Source organism: Mastigoproctus giganteus, chromosome 1 (genome assembly GCF_048544385.1).
Source record: "Mastigoproctus giganteus isolate SK-2022 chromosome 1, ASM4854438v1, whole genome shotgun sequence".
NCBI lineage: Eukaryota > Metazoa > Arthropoda > Arachnida > Uropygi > Thelyphonidae > Mastigoproctus > Mastigoproctus giganteus.
Genome location: NC_143575.1, coordinates 52686000 through 52701429, shown reverse-complemented (window position 1 = coordinate 52701429; position 15430 = coordinate 52686000). Strand labels below are relative to the sequence as shown.

The 15430-nt window shown below is 34.9% G+C and overlaps 1 protein-coding gene across 4 annotated transcripts in view; it reads right to left on the bottom strand.

Annotated features, from left to right (window-relative positions):
- Positions 1 to 15430, bottom strand: part of hiw (MYC binding protein highwire) — a 1043263-nt gene that overhangs the window by 555724 nt on the left and 472109 nt on the right. For all 4 annotated transcript variants that reach the window (XM_090372846.1, XM_090372865.1, XM_090372875.1 and 1 more), the window contains exon 34: positions 1102 to 1197. In XM_090372846.1, the coding sequence (XP_090228972.1) occupies positions 1102 to 1197 (96 nt within the window). The remainder of the gene's footprint in view (positions 1 to 1101; positions 1198 to 15430) is intronic.

Genomic DNA, 15430 nt, shown 5'->3' with positions numbered 1-15430 from the left:
ATATTAGCATTAACATATGATGCAAGAAGCAAGCTTAAATAGCATCAGCCAAAAAAAAAAAAAAAACCACCTTTCCTGTTTCACCCATTCACTCCAAAAGGTTGTCTTTTGACATTTGTCAAGATATATGACAAACATTTACAATGCACAACAACAGGGATCACAAGCAACTAGTGTTATACTTTCTGTACTAAAACCAAAAATGTAAATAAAACATAACAGTCATTTACATGTTTTCCTTATTCTACCTCATATACTGTTGTCATTGGTTTTATGGTTCATTAGCATCTTAGGCCATATTGAGTCAGTATACATAAGTGTCTATATAAGTGTGTTCATGGGCCAATCTGCATGTTGTATGGGCTGGAAAACCTAGAATAATTGACAGGGAAAATCTGATACTCCCTTCATCTGAAATCAGCTAACTATAGCTCCAACTGAAAAAACCTTTAAGAATTCTTCCAGACTCCAATGGGATTAGAACCAAGACCTATCCAAATGACAAGGGGGTGAAACCACTATAGTCATGGAGAACTCACCTTACACATTAATTTTACAAGCCTTACACTTTAGGCTAAACAGCATAAAAACAAGGCATTTAATGTCTTTGCTGATTAGGTATTTTAAACTCAAATTTTTCCTGAGTTCAACTTTCAAAACTGAATGTGCTTTATTAAAACAACCTCTGAATGAACTAGTAATACACACTTTTTTTTTTCCTTTTTTTGGAATAGAATAAAATAACCAGATTTTATATTTTTGTAAGAAAATAAAAGTTTTTTTGTTTTGTTTTTTTTTGTGGATAATCAGTCTTTTAATTTTTTTTTTTTTTTGGAAGAATAAAAAAAAAAATAATCACTTCACAGTTTCATCTTTTCTGGAAAGTGCAAATCATTATTTGTAACTACAGTATATATTGAATATGAAATCACCAACTGCAATCTCTGAAAACATGCACATATTGGTATACAAAAAGTTTAGTGCTAATTGCATTTACTTACGTATAATATATAAAAAATTATCTAATAATCATATAAAAAAATTAAATGGGAGGCTCACACAAATAATTTCTTTATAGCATCACTAGTTCTGCAAACTTACCTGTCGTAACAGTGATTTTATTGGATGCACAACTATAGCAAGAAGATGATCCAGAACCTCCTTGAAACTACATGGTCCCGGACGACAACCCTCTCTCTAATGGAAATAAAACTATAACTTAATACACAAAAAAGTGAAGCCAATAACAATAAAAATAATAAACATTACAACCTTGATATAATGCAGCTGACAGGCGACAGTTGTTGCTGTTATTTGGTTTTTAGGAGCATTGGCAAATAAGACCATATTGCTCCGGGGATATGCGGTGGTCATTCCCTAACCTTCCTGCATCCTCCGTATTTAGTGGTGACGGGCTCGAACCCCGGTCTAATCAAGAAGCGTGTGCTACGCACTGCCGCTCCTTCCCACCTGGCTACGGAGGTGCCACCGACAGGCGACAGCTTTAATACCCACATTATAAGTGAAGTGGGTTATAACCAAAAAATTTTTCCCAGTTTTTTAATATAAATACACTTTATTAGTAAATAAATACTTTTTATAAGTATACAGACTAAAAGACAAAGCATTAAAGGTTATATCATTCCCTTTGCATTCTGCTAATACACAATACCATTAATGGACTTTCATTTTACACATACTTTACTTTATCTGCACTGTTTGTCCTGGTTAAGGGTCAGCGACATGGATGGAATGCTCCCACAGCATGGTTGGTACAGTCTGCTGGAGTGAGCCATAGTTCCTGCATATCTTGCCGCACACTGCTCTCAATTGTCACCTTCGGCCTGCCTCTCCTCTTTCAACTTGGAACTTGCCAGCTAAGCACATGCTTGGTAATGTGGGTAAACTTGCGGCACTGGACGTGTCAGGGTGCAGTCAATGTTTGATATTAAAGTGGATTTGCATTTTACAGATCTGTTCTGAAACAGCCATGTAATTTAGTTTTCTGGAACTGATGATAGCATTTTTTCAGTACATAATTCTTAATAATGGTCAGATGCAATAAATGAAGATGTTCACTATCATTCTGATGTTCTAACCATGCCATAACCTCATTAATGTTTACAAGCACTTCGATAATTTCTGGTGTTTTTTTCCCTTACATGACTCATCCACATTATCTTATGAGTCATTCCCAATGTCACTGGCCTTCTGTTTGTCAATTGTCTTCCCACTGTTCAAAGAGGCTGTGATTTCTTCCTTGCTCAAATAACGCACAACTGGAGCTTCTGTATCCACCTCAATCCAAGCAGCCAGACCATTTGTTCCAAGGCTGCCAATAAGTACATCTGAAAATCTGCTAATTCAAGGTCATTATTAGTGATCTCATCTTTTTTTTTTTCCAGCAGTTTTCAATTACTATTGAGCCTACTTTCTTCCATGCTAATCCAATATTGTATGTAATGTCTTTCAGTGTTAATGTTTTCAGAAATTCTAAAACTTGAATTTCTGAGTTCACAACACTTGCAAGTAGTTCACTACAACAGTAGGCTTTGAAGGCTTGAATAATGAACTGCACTAATTCAGCACTGATCCATGGGCTGAATTAGTGCAGTTGTGTTTCTTGGCGTTCTTGTCATCTTTTGATTTCAGGACATCAGTTGAAGGAGGAGCTGGGCAGTGGTCCAACAGTAAACAGTATCTTTTCTTCAAGGTTTTTGGAAAGCAAATGTTGTCTTGCTGATGGTACAAACTCATTTTCAAACCATAAAGCAAAAAATCACTTGTCATCCAAGTGTTGGAGCAATTTTAATAATTTACAGGTAGATTTCACGTTGACCTGCTTAAAATGCCGGGGACTATGACTTTTACTGATGCACTATGGCTTTAGCTTGTGATTCCCATTCTTGTTTGTGCACAGTAACACAGTAATTCTCTCTCTTTGTTAGTTTTCATGCCCAGTGTCTTGTCAGAGAGAAGCTTATAGCACAGTGCTGTTTTGTCACAGTTGTACAATCTGTTCATCTGTGAATTCACCATCTTGAATCACATTACGCAGAAATTCAGACAATGCTTCTGCTGATGTAATGTCAACAAATGCATATTCGCCTACAAGACTAACCTGTAATATCCCACAACAAAATTAATGCTTCTGAATGGAGTGGGGGGGGAGACCTTCAGAAGCATTGATTTTGTCATCATCTCCACCAAGTAGCTTATGAAATTTAAGAGCCTGTGCTTTCAAAATTACTCCAGTTATTGGTACTCTTTCACTACGTACCTGTAGAAACCTTGTAGTACACAAATTATTATAGTAATAGACAATTTATTATAGTACAAACCTTGTATAAGCATTCGCCCATATCTCTGTTTTCACAAAGTCTAGTTTTCTTTCTTTGGAGGCCTACTTCATCTTCTATGCAATCTTTGAATCAATGCAATTTCTCTTCTTCTTTCATCCAACCATAGGGTGTTCCTTCTGGAATTCCACACTCACAAAATATACTGTATTTTGTTTCACCACTCTAATTCTTTCAATAATCTTTGCTATTCTTCAACTGTATAATTCTTTCTTTTGGTATCCATTACTTTAGTTACTGATTTACTAATTTTTCTGTGTATTTATTTCTGATGCCCCAGAATTTACCATGGTTCGAAAAACCTAAGCAAAACCAAACATATCTGGAGTATCATATTGCCGAAATGAAGTTACACGATTTTATGAAGTAACAAAAATCACTTGTCAGTTAATGTATATTTTTGTCTAGTTTAGCCCTTCGCAGCTTTGGCTATGCTAAGTGTAACTTCTAGTTGAAGAAAGAATGTCATGTGCCGTTTACAAAAAATTTACTTTGTAACTAATGTAAAGCACTTGACGAATGGCTGCAGAATACGGTTGCCATTCATTTGTATACATTTAAAATTTCATTTATAATGAATAAGTTTGTAATTAGCATTCCACTAATATATACTCTTTTACTGCTTCTCTATCCAATGGGAGAAACTGAATGTCCACAGTAATTATGTCTCTAATGAATCTTGTTATTTACAAAAATTACGCTACAACTAGATACCAAATATAACGAAGCAAATATGTGGCCACTTTTTCACTAAATTGTCCTCTTGGAAATATGGTAGTAGGATGTACGGTAGATATGACTATATATACAGTATTCACTTTTTCTTATTTCCAATATGAAATTGCTGGTTCTTTGAACACACTACTTTTTTTAATAATTGCTTTTGGGGGACATGATCATACCCACAGTATATTTGAAACTGTGGTATGAAGAGGATCATTATATCAAGGCTGCACGTTATTTCAATAATAATAATAATATAACATATATACAACACGTTTTTTACTCTAAAATTAAAATTTATTCACATAACTGCATTGATACCCTATAATTTTAATGTTAATGACTGATGAATTGCAAATGCTGTTGCATTTTGTAATTGCACATTAAACGATCATGGCTTATCTAGTATTATTACTGAATTAAATGTATTTTATTATATTTTTATTGCTCTTATCCAAACAGCTGTAAATTCAGTCCTCTTTTTGCATTCTAACATATATCTGCTGGATGCCTAATTAGATGCTATGTGTTGCCTAGGAACAATTTATTAGATAATAAGATAGAAAATAATAAACAAATAATATGAAGAACATAAGTTTTATAAGATGTTAATATGAAGAATATAAGAAAATAATAATAAGAGAATAAAAAGCTTTTATTCATTCATTCACAAGAACATTAATCCACACTCATCAGAGGTTCTGAATGCATCAATATACAAAAGGAATGAATGAAAATATATACAGTGACAGACAAAACAACTGCAACACCTTAAAAAAGTAACATTTGTAGTGAAATGCATAAGATAGTTTACAGTCATTTTGTTGCAAAGCAAAGGCAAATTTCTATTGCATCAGACAGTAATTGCAAGGTATTGCATCAGCCATTTCTATAAATACAGCATTGGAAGAGTACACATGCTCATTAGCATCCTGTTTTGGGGAGGTGTAAGCATGGCTCCATATGTTCAGTTGACACCAAGAAAAAAAACGTGTAGCTATTGCTCTGTAAAATGGGCTGCCACCAGTCAACAGTATTCCAAGTGCTGAAATTAAATTGTGAAACCGGTGATGTGAAGAGAAGACCTAGATCAGGCCATAAGAGAGTGACTATGCCTTCCCAAGATCGATATTTGAAACGGCTATGCCTTCGTAATCGCCACGCTAGTGCTCCTGATCTAAAACTGGACTTTGAGATGGCCTCTGATGTTGAAACAAGTGCAACTATCCAAAGACGGCTTTTGGAATGTGGTCTGCATGCCTATTGGCCCAAGAAGAAACCTTTGTTGACCTAACAAATAAGGAAGAAGCGACTTGCTTGGGCTAAAACGCATGTTTCATGGACAAAAGAGCAGTGGGAGACTGTCATCTTTTCTAAAAAATCGAAATTCAACCTACATGGCTTGGATGGGAAGCGATATATCAGAAGTCGAAAATCGGAGGTATACCATCCTGACTGCATAATCCCAACTGTAAAGTTCCCCGCCGGTTAGATGGTCTGGGGATGCATAACAAGCAAAGGGGGGGGGGATGGGGCAAATTAAGTTTATTAACGGAACGGTGAATGCAAAAACCTACACTGCTATCTTGGAGGAGTGCCTGAAACACGTTATTAGGGATCACCACACAGACATCCAAAACTGCATTTTTCAACAGGAATTAGCACTTGCCACACAGCAAAATTGGTAAGATTTATGCTATTTAGATTTAACGATGAGTTTTTCTTCTTGTCTCACAAGGCTTAAAACATACTTACACCAATGTTTTCCCTCATTTTTCTCCCTTCAAGTGCAGTCATACCTCAGAAATTCTGACAATACAGTGTTGGAATGGCTCAGCAACAGTGCAGGTTTGAACCCTATTGAAAATTGCTGGTATGTAATGTTGTCTAAAATTGCTCAGAAGAAGCCAACAAGTAAGATTCAGCTGCAGGAGAGCATTGTAAGGGTGTGGCACCACAAAATGGGGCAACTGTATATCCAGAAGTTCATTAACTCTATGCCAGATTGTTGCAAGGCTGTAATTTCAGCTCGAGGAGGAACAACAAAATATTGAGGACTTATTTTGCTGTTTAACAGTACATAACACTATTACGTTAACTTATCATTTCAGTTTGTACGCATAAATGCAATAAAATGTGTTTGGTTGTCATGATTGCCATTTGCATGATTTCTCATATTTCCATTAATTACACATTTTACCCTTTGGGAAGATATTTATGGCAATTAGGTATATCAGGTTGATTTTATTGGATTTGGTACCACAATAAATTGGAATAAGGAAACAATGAAAATGTGTATTAAGCTAAATTAAGACAGCTTTACATTTATAATTACCCCATTTATTCAGAAACTCATGGCAACAATTCACAGCAATAAAAGAACAGAAATTTGAACTTCTATGCAAATGACCATGCCACTCCTTGCACTAATTAGTGCAAATAATTTTAATTATTGATTTAGCCAATCAGAGCAATACCACTGCTATCATTTTTGCTAGATCAAATGCATAAAAGGGTGCCAAATTCAAATTTTTGTTCTTTTATTGCTGTAAACTGTTGCAGTGAGTTTCTGAATAAATGGAGTAAATATAAATGTAAAACTGTCTTAATTTAGCTTAATATGCATATACATAGGGCTTTGTTACCTTCAGTTTACTGTAGTACAGATATAAATTACAGTCAATTCCAGTTATTTGGGACACATCGGGACTAGTGCATTTTGGCCTGATTAAGAGGCTGCCCCAATTATCTGAAGTTTCACATAAATGGTTAAAAATACAATGGACCCCTGCTTTACAATTGGTTCACTGTACAATCACATCACATTATGATGGGCTCACCATAGTAAAGTACTATTCACTATATGATTTGTAACAAGCACCGGTCATTGTGATCATGTTTGTGAATTGAATTGAATTTTAATTCTATTAAACAGCGATTCCGATTAGTGAAAATAAGAGGAATATTATCCACAGGCTATAAAAATAAAGATATATTAAGCACAAATTTATCCTTTATTACCTTATCAATTAAAAAATTAAATGATACATGAAAATCGAAAGAATATGCGTGATAATTGGAATAATTAATACATACTATAATATGTACATACTAACTAGTTGACATTTCTGTTCACTGACATTTGTGGGTGGGGGTTGAAATTTAAAACAGTAAAAAGATAAGCAATTAATAACAAAGAACACAGCACAGCACAGCACATACAAATTGCAAGTAACACGATACGTGCAAGTGAGAACAGAGTAACAAGTTATGAAGCATAAAAAATAGGAATGAAGATCAGATTCTGAAAATTAATTTTTTTTATATAACTGAAGATTCCACGGAAGTGTAAACACATTTCACCATAATAACCCACACAATTCCAGCTGTCAGTATTATCGCAAATTCAATAAGCTTGAGTTTACTATCCATTTATGATAGATAGCACTAACAGAAAAGCCCAATAAACAGGTGACTGCTAACTGTTTTTATTGTTTTATGGCTGTGACCTCCAGAAATCCGACTGAACGGTTGGAGACAATCGTAGGTTAATCTCCAGGGCTGGGGCCTCCTGCCCTGATTAAATGGCATGTTGTCCCAATTAAGCGAAGTAAACCCTGGCTATTTTCTCGATTGGGTTCTGTTTTTTAAGATTTGCCCCAAATAAACGGCTGTCCCGATTAACCGGTGGCCCAAATAACCGGAATCCATTGTATATAGATTTTGACAATATAGTAATGTAAAATTAAACATCTAATTTCATAATTAATAGTAGTAATTCTAATAATGACCGAGTAAAACTGGATAAGGAGAAAAGAAACATAGATGCATTATATATATTTTTATCCATTTGTTTTGAATACTGATCCATTCAAAGCCCCTGATGAGAGTGGATTAATGTTCATGTGAGCGAATAAATACAGCTTTTTACTTTCTTCATATTATTTTCTTTGTATGTTATTTGCTTATTATTTTATTATCTTTTTATCTAAGAAATTGTTCATAGGTAAAGTATAGCATCTAATTAGAAGACCAGCAGATATATGTAAGAATGCAAAAGCAGAACTTCATTTACAGCAGTTTGGCTCAGTAAGAGCAATAAATATATAATAAAATACATTTAACTTAGGAGTAATTATATATATATATATGTGTGTGTGTGTGTGTGTGTGTGTGTGTTATTTAAGTTTTATGAACGAAAGCAATTAGAAGTAATTTATGGACTAAGGTCATTACTTAAGAAAATAAAACCTCACAACCACAATGAGTACATGGTTGAGCAAGTAGAGTGGCTAGAACTTTGCACAAAACTATTATAACAATATAAATTAAAATTATTAAACGTATATTTAGGGTTGAGTAAGGAAGTAAGTTGCAAGATTATCTGAAAAGTATATTCCAGCATCAATAATGACTACAAAAAAAAAAGTAAGAAAATTATTACAAAGTATACTGTTTAATGATCAATACCCACCTAGTAATGGGTAGGTCTGCCTTTTGCCTGTATAAGGGCAGTCACGTGACGAGGCATTGAGTCCATTAGTTCACAACAGTGTTCCACGGGTATTTCCATCCATGTTTGCTACACCGCTATCCATAATTCTGTCATATTCGTGGATGGAGAATCCAAAGCTCGAACAGACCTTTCCACAGCATCTCAAAGATACTCCATAGGGTTCATGCCCGGTGAATGGGGAGGCCATTCCATGGTGGTAAAATCTGAGGAATGCTCTTCGAACCATGTTCGAGTCACCATAACTCTGTGGGAAGGCAATTGTCCTGCTGGAAAGTCCATTGCCCTGCGGGTGCAGGATGACCATGAAGGGATGCACATGGCCTTCAAGGATGGACACATTAACCTGGACCATTCAGAGATACATCTAGACATACCAGAGGTCCCAACATGTGCCAGTTGAACATACCCCATACCATTACCGACCATCCTCCTGCCTGAACACTTCCTAGTCGACATGACGGGTGCATAGCTTCATGCAGGTTCCACCAGATACCTCCCGTCTGCTCGAAATAACTGGAAATGGGACTCATCGGACCAGGAGACCTGTCTCCAATCATCCAAGATCCAGTGCTGATGTTCTTTCACCCAGTTGAGGTGTAGAGTTCTGTGTCATGGTGTTAGCAATGGGACTCTGGTGGGTTGGCAGCTCCCATAACCTACTGCAGCTAATGATTGCCTGATGGTCTTGGTGGAGACATTTCTGGCACTCCTCTTGTTGAAGTCAGGGTGATTTGTGCCACTTTTGCTCTCTAGTTGGCTGAAACAATGCGATACAGACGTCAACAGTCACGTTCATCCACTCCCCAACAACGCTGTCCACAATGAGATGTTATTCCAGAAATGGTGTATTATCGATACACTCTTGATACTGCCGAACGGGGATAGTGCAATTTCTGTACCACCTCCGCGACAGAGTGACCCATGTGTGGGGTACCCACTACCATCATTCTTTCAAAGTCAGTTAACTCACAATGTTTATCCATACTGACATCGAATTACCGTCCACATGAATGCAGTGTACCTATATACCTTCCAAGCGGTGGGTTTGTCCACTAGCAAGAGGGGGTGACAGCGTCACGTTGCCCAGGAACCAGGCCCACGAATTCTGTCCTTTCAGTGTATATAACCCAATTTCAGTTACATTTTTAAAGGTTAACCAATGAAAGTGAGAGCCAAGTAAACAGAAGGCCTGCTTTTAATATGCAAGTCTTCTGTTTCCATAGTAAAATATATTCAAGTAATAATAATAATAATAATAATAATGAAAAAAATATATATTAAATTTAGAATTTTGAAACTGAAGGTTAGGCTAACCAGGTGCTGAATAAGATTAATTATCATTATTGCAAGTGTGTGTGTGTGTGTGTGTGTGTGTGTGTGTGTGTGTGTGTGTGTGTGTGTGTGTGTAGAATTCGCTGCTGACACAAAAAGTGAACCAGATTAAAAGAATGCGAAAATTGAATTTAATATCAAATAATATAAAATAAAATAAAGTAGAATAAGATCAAATCAGAATAAAGCTTAACGGAAATGGAAAATAAAACAAAACTGATATCACAAAGAACCAACTGCTTGTTCCCAGAAAGAAACAGACACATGTTGCTTTTCATGCAACATTTAGAGAATGAGAATGAAAAACTATGCTTAATTCAAACTAGCACTTGTGGGCAGTAGTGACATTAGCGAAGAAGAAAGAGAGCTATAATTGGTGTCAGTTAGCCAAAAAATATAATGAGAAAGCCCATACTGGAAATATGGTTGTGTGTGTTGTAAATGTATATAAGTTAAATTCATATGTGATGCAACAAAGAAAAGAGCAGAAAAATAATGATGCACAAAGTAGTAATATAAATCTAAATGAACAGCAGAAAAAAGATGAATGATTTAAATAAGAGTAAATAGCATCTGGATTCCCTCATAAAAACCTAATAATGCAGGAGACATGAAAAGGATAAAATAAAGTTATTAGCAAAAAAGAATACTAGATAAGTTGATGCACAGGTATACCTGGGGTCGAAAGCCTGTTCCTTTGGTAGGACCTTGAACAGATTACTATGTGCATCCAATATTTAAAAGAAAAGAAAATAATAAATATAAAGATATTGCAGAAGGAAAAATAATAAAAAGAAAAAATACATACATTGTGCCACACCATATATGTTGTTGTTGTTATTATGCAGTTTTATGACACAAAGGCTGCCAGAGATATATTGTGTCTTTCAAATGGTTAGTATGAAATATTAACTTTACTGTAAAATTTTATGTTATATTTTATGATATATACCTATACAGTTTAGGAAGCTAATCTGTTCTGTTTTATTAAGATCATCTCTGACAATCTACATTAACGAAAACTGTGCATTAACAAATGATTTAAAGGTGTTTGAAGGGATATTTAGAAACTGGGGACAGTCCATTAATAAATGATGAACAGTCAGTTGTACATGACATAATGAGCATTGGGGAGTGCTGTCATTCATTAATAGATACAGGTGAGTGAGGTGAGTATGCCCAATCCTTAGCCTTCCCAAAATAATTTCATCTCACCTGTTTTTTTAAAAGCTGGAGAGCCACAGGTTTGGTTCTGGTTTTATTTGGTAGAGTTTCCTGGATAACCTTTCCAGATTAGTGACCAGCAATTATAACATGCTTTATGGATAATGTGTCTAAACTGTATATGCAACTTGAAAAGTTTGTGAAATAGCAGTTTATGGTTGTTTCTGCTCTTTCATTGCTGGCTATTTCAGAATGTCCTGGGATCCAGCAGAATGTCACAATTTGGTTTGACTCATTATAAGCAATTAACTTAGAATGTATTTGTTTTATTACGGAGTGAGCGGAGTTGATACTACTAATTACAGCGGTGACAGAACTGAAAGTCAGTGTATATTAAAGTAGGCGTAATTAAAAGTTCAGTAATCAGAATTTAAAGCGTAAAGCTCAGAAGTACATATATGCTGTATTAAATATGATTAATATATCATATAAGTCACTTGGTGGATAGAAGCTTTTCACACTATAAGACACCAACAATGGCTGAGTGTATGCTTTGTACAATATTTACATAAAGTTTGAGAGTTAATAAAAATTTAACTGAAAATTTGGTTTATGTGTATACATTCCGACAATAATGCATATGATTGATGATATTTAATGCCTTCTTGAAATGATATTTTTGATAAGTATTATTTACTGTACATGTTGTATATCCTGGTATCTCTGTAAACAGAGGCACTGCATTGAGAAAGTATAATACTGGAATGGTCAGTTTTGGAAATATTAGTTATTCAATGGGAAATTCTAACCACTTTAAGGTTAAATTCCTCTCTTTTGCTATAAACGTTTATATAGTAACATTGTTAATTTATATAAGTTAATTTAACTTGTATTTACAAGTTCAAATAGCTAGTATTGTGGTTATTTTTTATTAAGTTTCAGCATTTTGTTTCCAGATAGCCTAGCATAGCTATCTCTACATGAAGTAATAAATATGAAACTCACTCATGATTTGTGAAACTTTCAAATAAAGCACACATAAGGAAATTATATTAATCATTATTTAATTAAAATTTTTTATTCAATGCTATAAGTTTTTTGGTGATAATATTAAGTGAAATTGAAATCATTTGACATGTATCACTAGGTTTCAGTTCATTTCTTAGGGTATAAAAGATATAAAAGTTTTTTGTATATGAATTCATAATTATTAGCTGTTGTTCACTGGAGTAAATGCAAAGTCTTCATGAAGGACATATGAAGGATAATTCCCTTTTAATATGCACTAAGGTAAAATGACTGCTATAAATACAATGCCATAATTTTGATTATATCTCAGAGTATTCATTAGTCACTTCTAAAAATACAGTATTAATCCACATTTGAGATGATTCTACAGGTATATTATATTGGTAACCAAACCACACAGTATTTTAGTAGTTCCTGATAATAACTCCTTTTAAAAGATGCTACACTGATTTTTCTATTTAATCTAAATTATATCTATATTAAGGGATATTTCTTAATTCTGGATCTTCTACTATCTCTAAATTTTCTGTAATGAACTGTCTGTAATTTTAGTCTATATACACGCATTCCACATTGCTTGAAGTACAAATATCTAGACCAATAGTTTCATTTCTAACATTTGGTAGTTCTTGCTTTTTTTTTTTTTTTTTTTATTATTATTATTATTATTACAAGCCATTACGCCGAAAAAAGGATCTGAATATTTCAATCTGACTTTTATGTGAAAGTTTTTGTGATTTGCATGCAGCAGATCATTATGTAAATTTGTGTCTAATGTACAACTTAGTGCAACTGCATCATTTCAGTACATAGCCAACTACTTAAATAGTTATAAATTGGCATCATTAAGTATATCTCATATTGTGAATACCTTCACAACAAGTTTCCATGATATTGCACTACCTTGAATAAGTAACACTTCACCATAGGAGAAGACTATTGTTACTTATTCTCAGCGGACACCATCACCAATATGGCAATGTTTCGGAGCTTATTGGCTCCTCATCAGTGGGTGGGCAGATACCCTGGTGCTGCAATGATGACAACCCAGTTGGAAAGTATAAATCCACAATATGAGAGATGGTGTGGAGTAATTTAGATTATGATATAGTTTAGGGCTAAAGCCTCAAGTTATGTAAGAGTTTAACTAATGTACAAGTTAGTGCAATTTCATCATTTCAGTACACAGCCAACTACTTAAACAGTTATAAATTGGCATCATTAAGTATATCTCATATTGTGAATACCTTCACAACGAGTTGCCATGATATTGCACTACCTCGAATAAGTAACATTTCGCCATAGGAGTCTTCTCCTATGGTGAAGTGTTACTTATCTGAGGTTAGTTTAGATTATGATTTTATTGGTGTATTAGCACCTAAGGCTATTATGCGCCAGGAGATAATTATATCAGTTTAAAAATACAGTCAGTCCTCGTATAGCATGAGAGTTGTGTTCCTAGAAACCCTCGTGCAATGCAAAATCGTGCAATATAAACAACAGGCCCTATGGGAAAAATAGGGTTAGGTGCCGACCACCCAAGATTGAACACACATTTGTAACCAAATCATTACCAAACACAATAAATAATGGTAATAAAATACTTGCGTATTTTATTACGACTATTACGTAATAAAATATTGCTGATGATTTTGCTTCTATCGTAAGCAAACTTGTTTTTTGTTTGATTTTCTATCGAAACAGATGACAGTCGTTCCATCTCTTCCAATTCTTTGTGTATTAATCTAATGGATTTTAATTACTCTTTGAGTTGTTCCTGCTATGAAAGTTTTTATTTTCTCTGAATTCTTTGTAATTCTCGGCATTGCCTCATTTAGGGCTGTAGCACGTGCAATATCATATGGTCTTTCATTTCGCTCAAAGCGTTTCCCAATTTCATATTTTTTCTCTATCGACAGAGGCGGACTGGCCATAAGCCTTACCGGGAAAACCCCGGTGGGCCGAAGGCCCGTGTAATTTTGGCCATAAACGCTAGTATGAGGCCACTACAAATTTTCCCGGGTAAGAATTTTTGACTAGTCCGCCTCTGTTTATCGATATCACTTTTCTTTTTCTCTCTGAATCTGCAGTGTCTTTACCAGGACGCTTCCTTTTCACACCTTTTAAGTATTTTACTCATTTTCAGGGAATAAAGCACAATTACAAAACGAGGAGGCACGCTTGATACACAAAGCTGCGCGCGTGTAGCAACTGAATAAACAACATTGTAAAGGCAGAGACACACTATTAACACCTCACATTTTACTAAAGCACATTTCTGGGGGGTTACTACCATAAAACAATAAAAATAATTTCCAGTTGCGTTTCTGCTAGTAGAATCTATTATAAACTGGTAGTAAACTCGTTTTGTAATTGTTATTAAGGCGAAATGTGTTTCCCCTTCACCGATATAAAAAACATAAATACATTTTCAGAATCTTCTCTTCATTCCTATCGTGTTGCGTTCGGTTGGGGGTGATTCCGCGTTCGACTGCCATTTCTTGTAAACACAAAGGCGAATCGTGCATAAGCGAATTCGGTTCGTGTTATATAAGATATCGTTCCCCTATTTATAAATCGTGTATGATCGAATTCGTGTAGTGTAAAGACGTGTTATACAAGGACTGACTGTAGATAGATAAATAAATTCTGGTAACTTTTGAAAAAAGGTTACTGCATGCCAAATTATAATGGTAAAAAGCAGTATATGCATTAAAATATATATATATTTCAGGATTTTATATACATTTATAGAAATTAATATGGTGTAAAAATTTAAAAACAGCGGATACACTGTCATTGTCGGATAAAATCTGACTGAGTGTATATGGCTCAGTCAGATGGTTAAAAGCGGTAAAATGTATATTGCTAAAATCTGGACAGTCAATTAAACTTTGTCTAATTGATAAAATTGTGTCACAGGATTCACACATAGGAGGATCATCTGCCCTAAGCAAAAGAATGTGTCAAATGACTATGTCCTATGCGGGTCCGGGTAAGAACAACTTCCTCTTTACGATTCCTGTGCAGACTAGACTGCACGGTTCAATTACAGACTTTATATGATATAATTTGTTCGCAGTCTGTCTATTCCATGAATCCTGCCATTGGGAGCGTATCTTTTGGTGTATTATTTGCATATAGTCTGTATAGGGGACAGACAGGCAGCGATTATTATTGGGAATTGCTGATTTGGTTGCGGTGTCAGTCAAATCATTTCCCCTAATCCCAATGTGAGAATCCAGCAGAAGCGGATATCTTATTCATGTTCATGGAGAGAGTGAATCTTCCGCTGAATACAAGACAG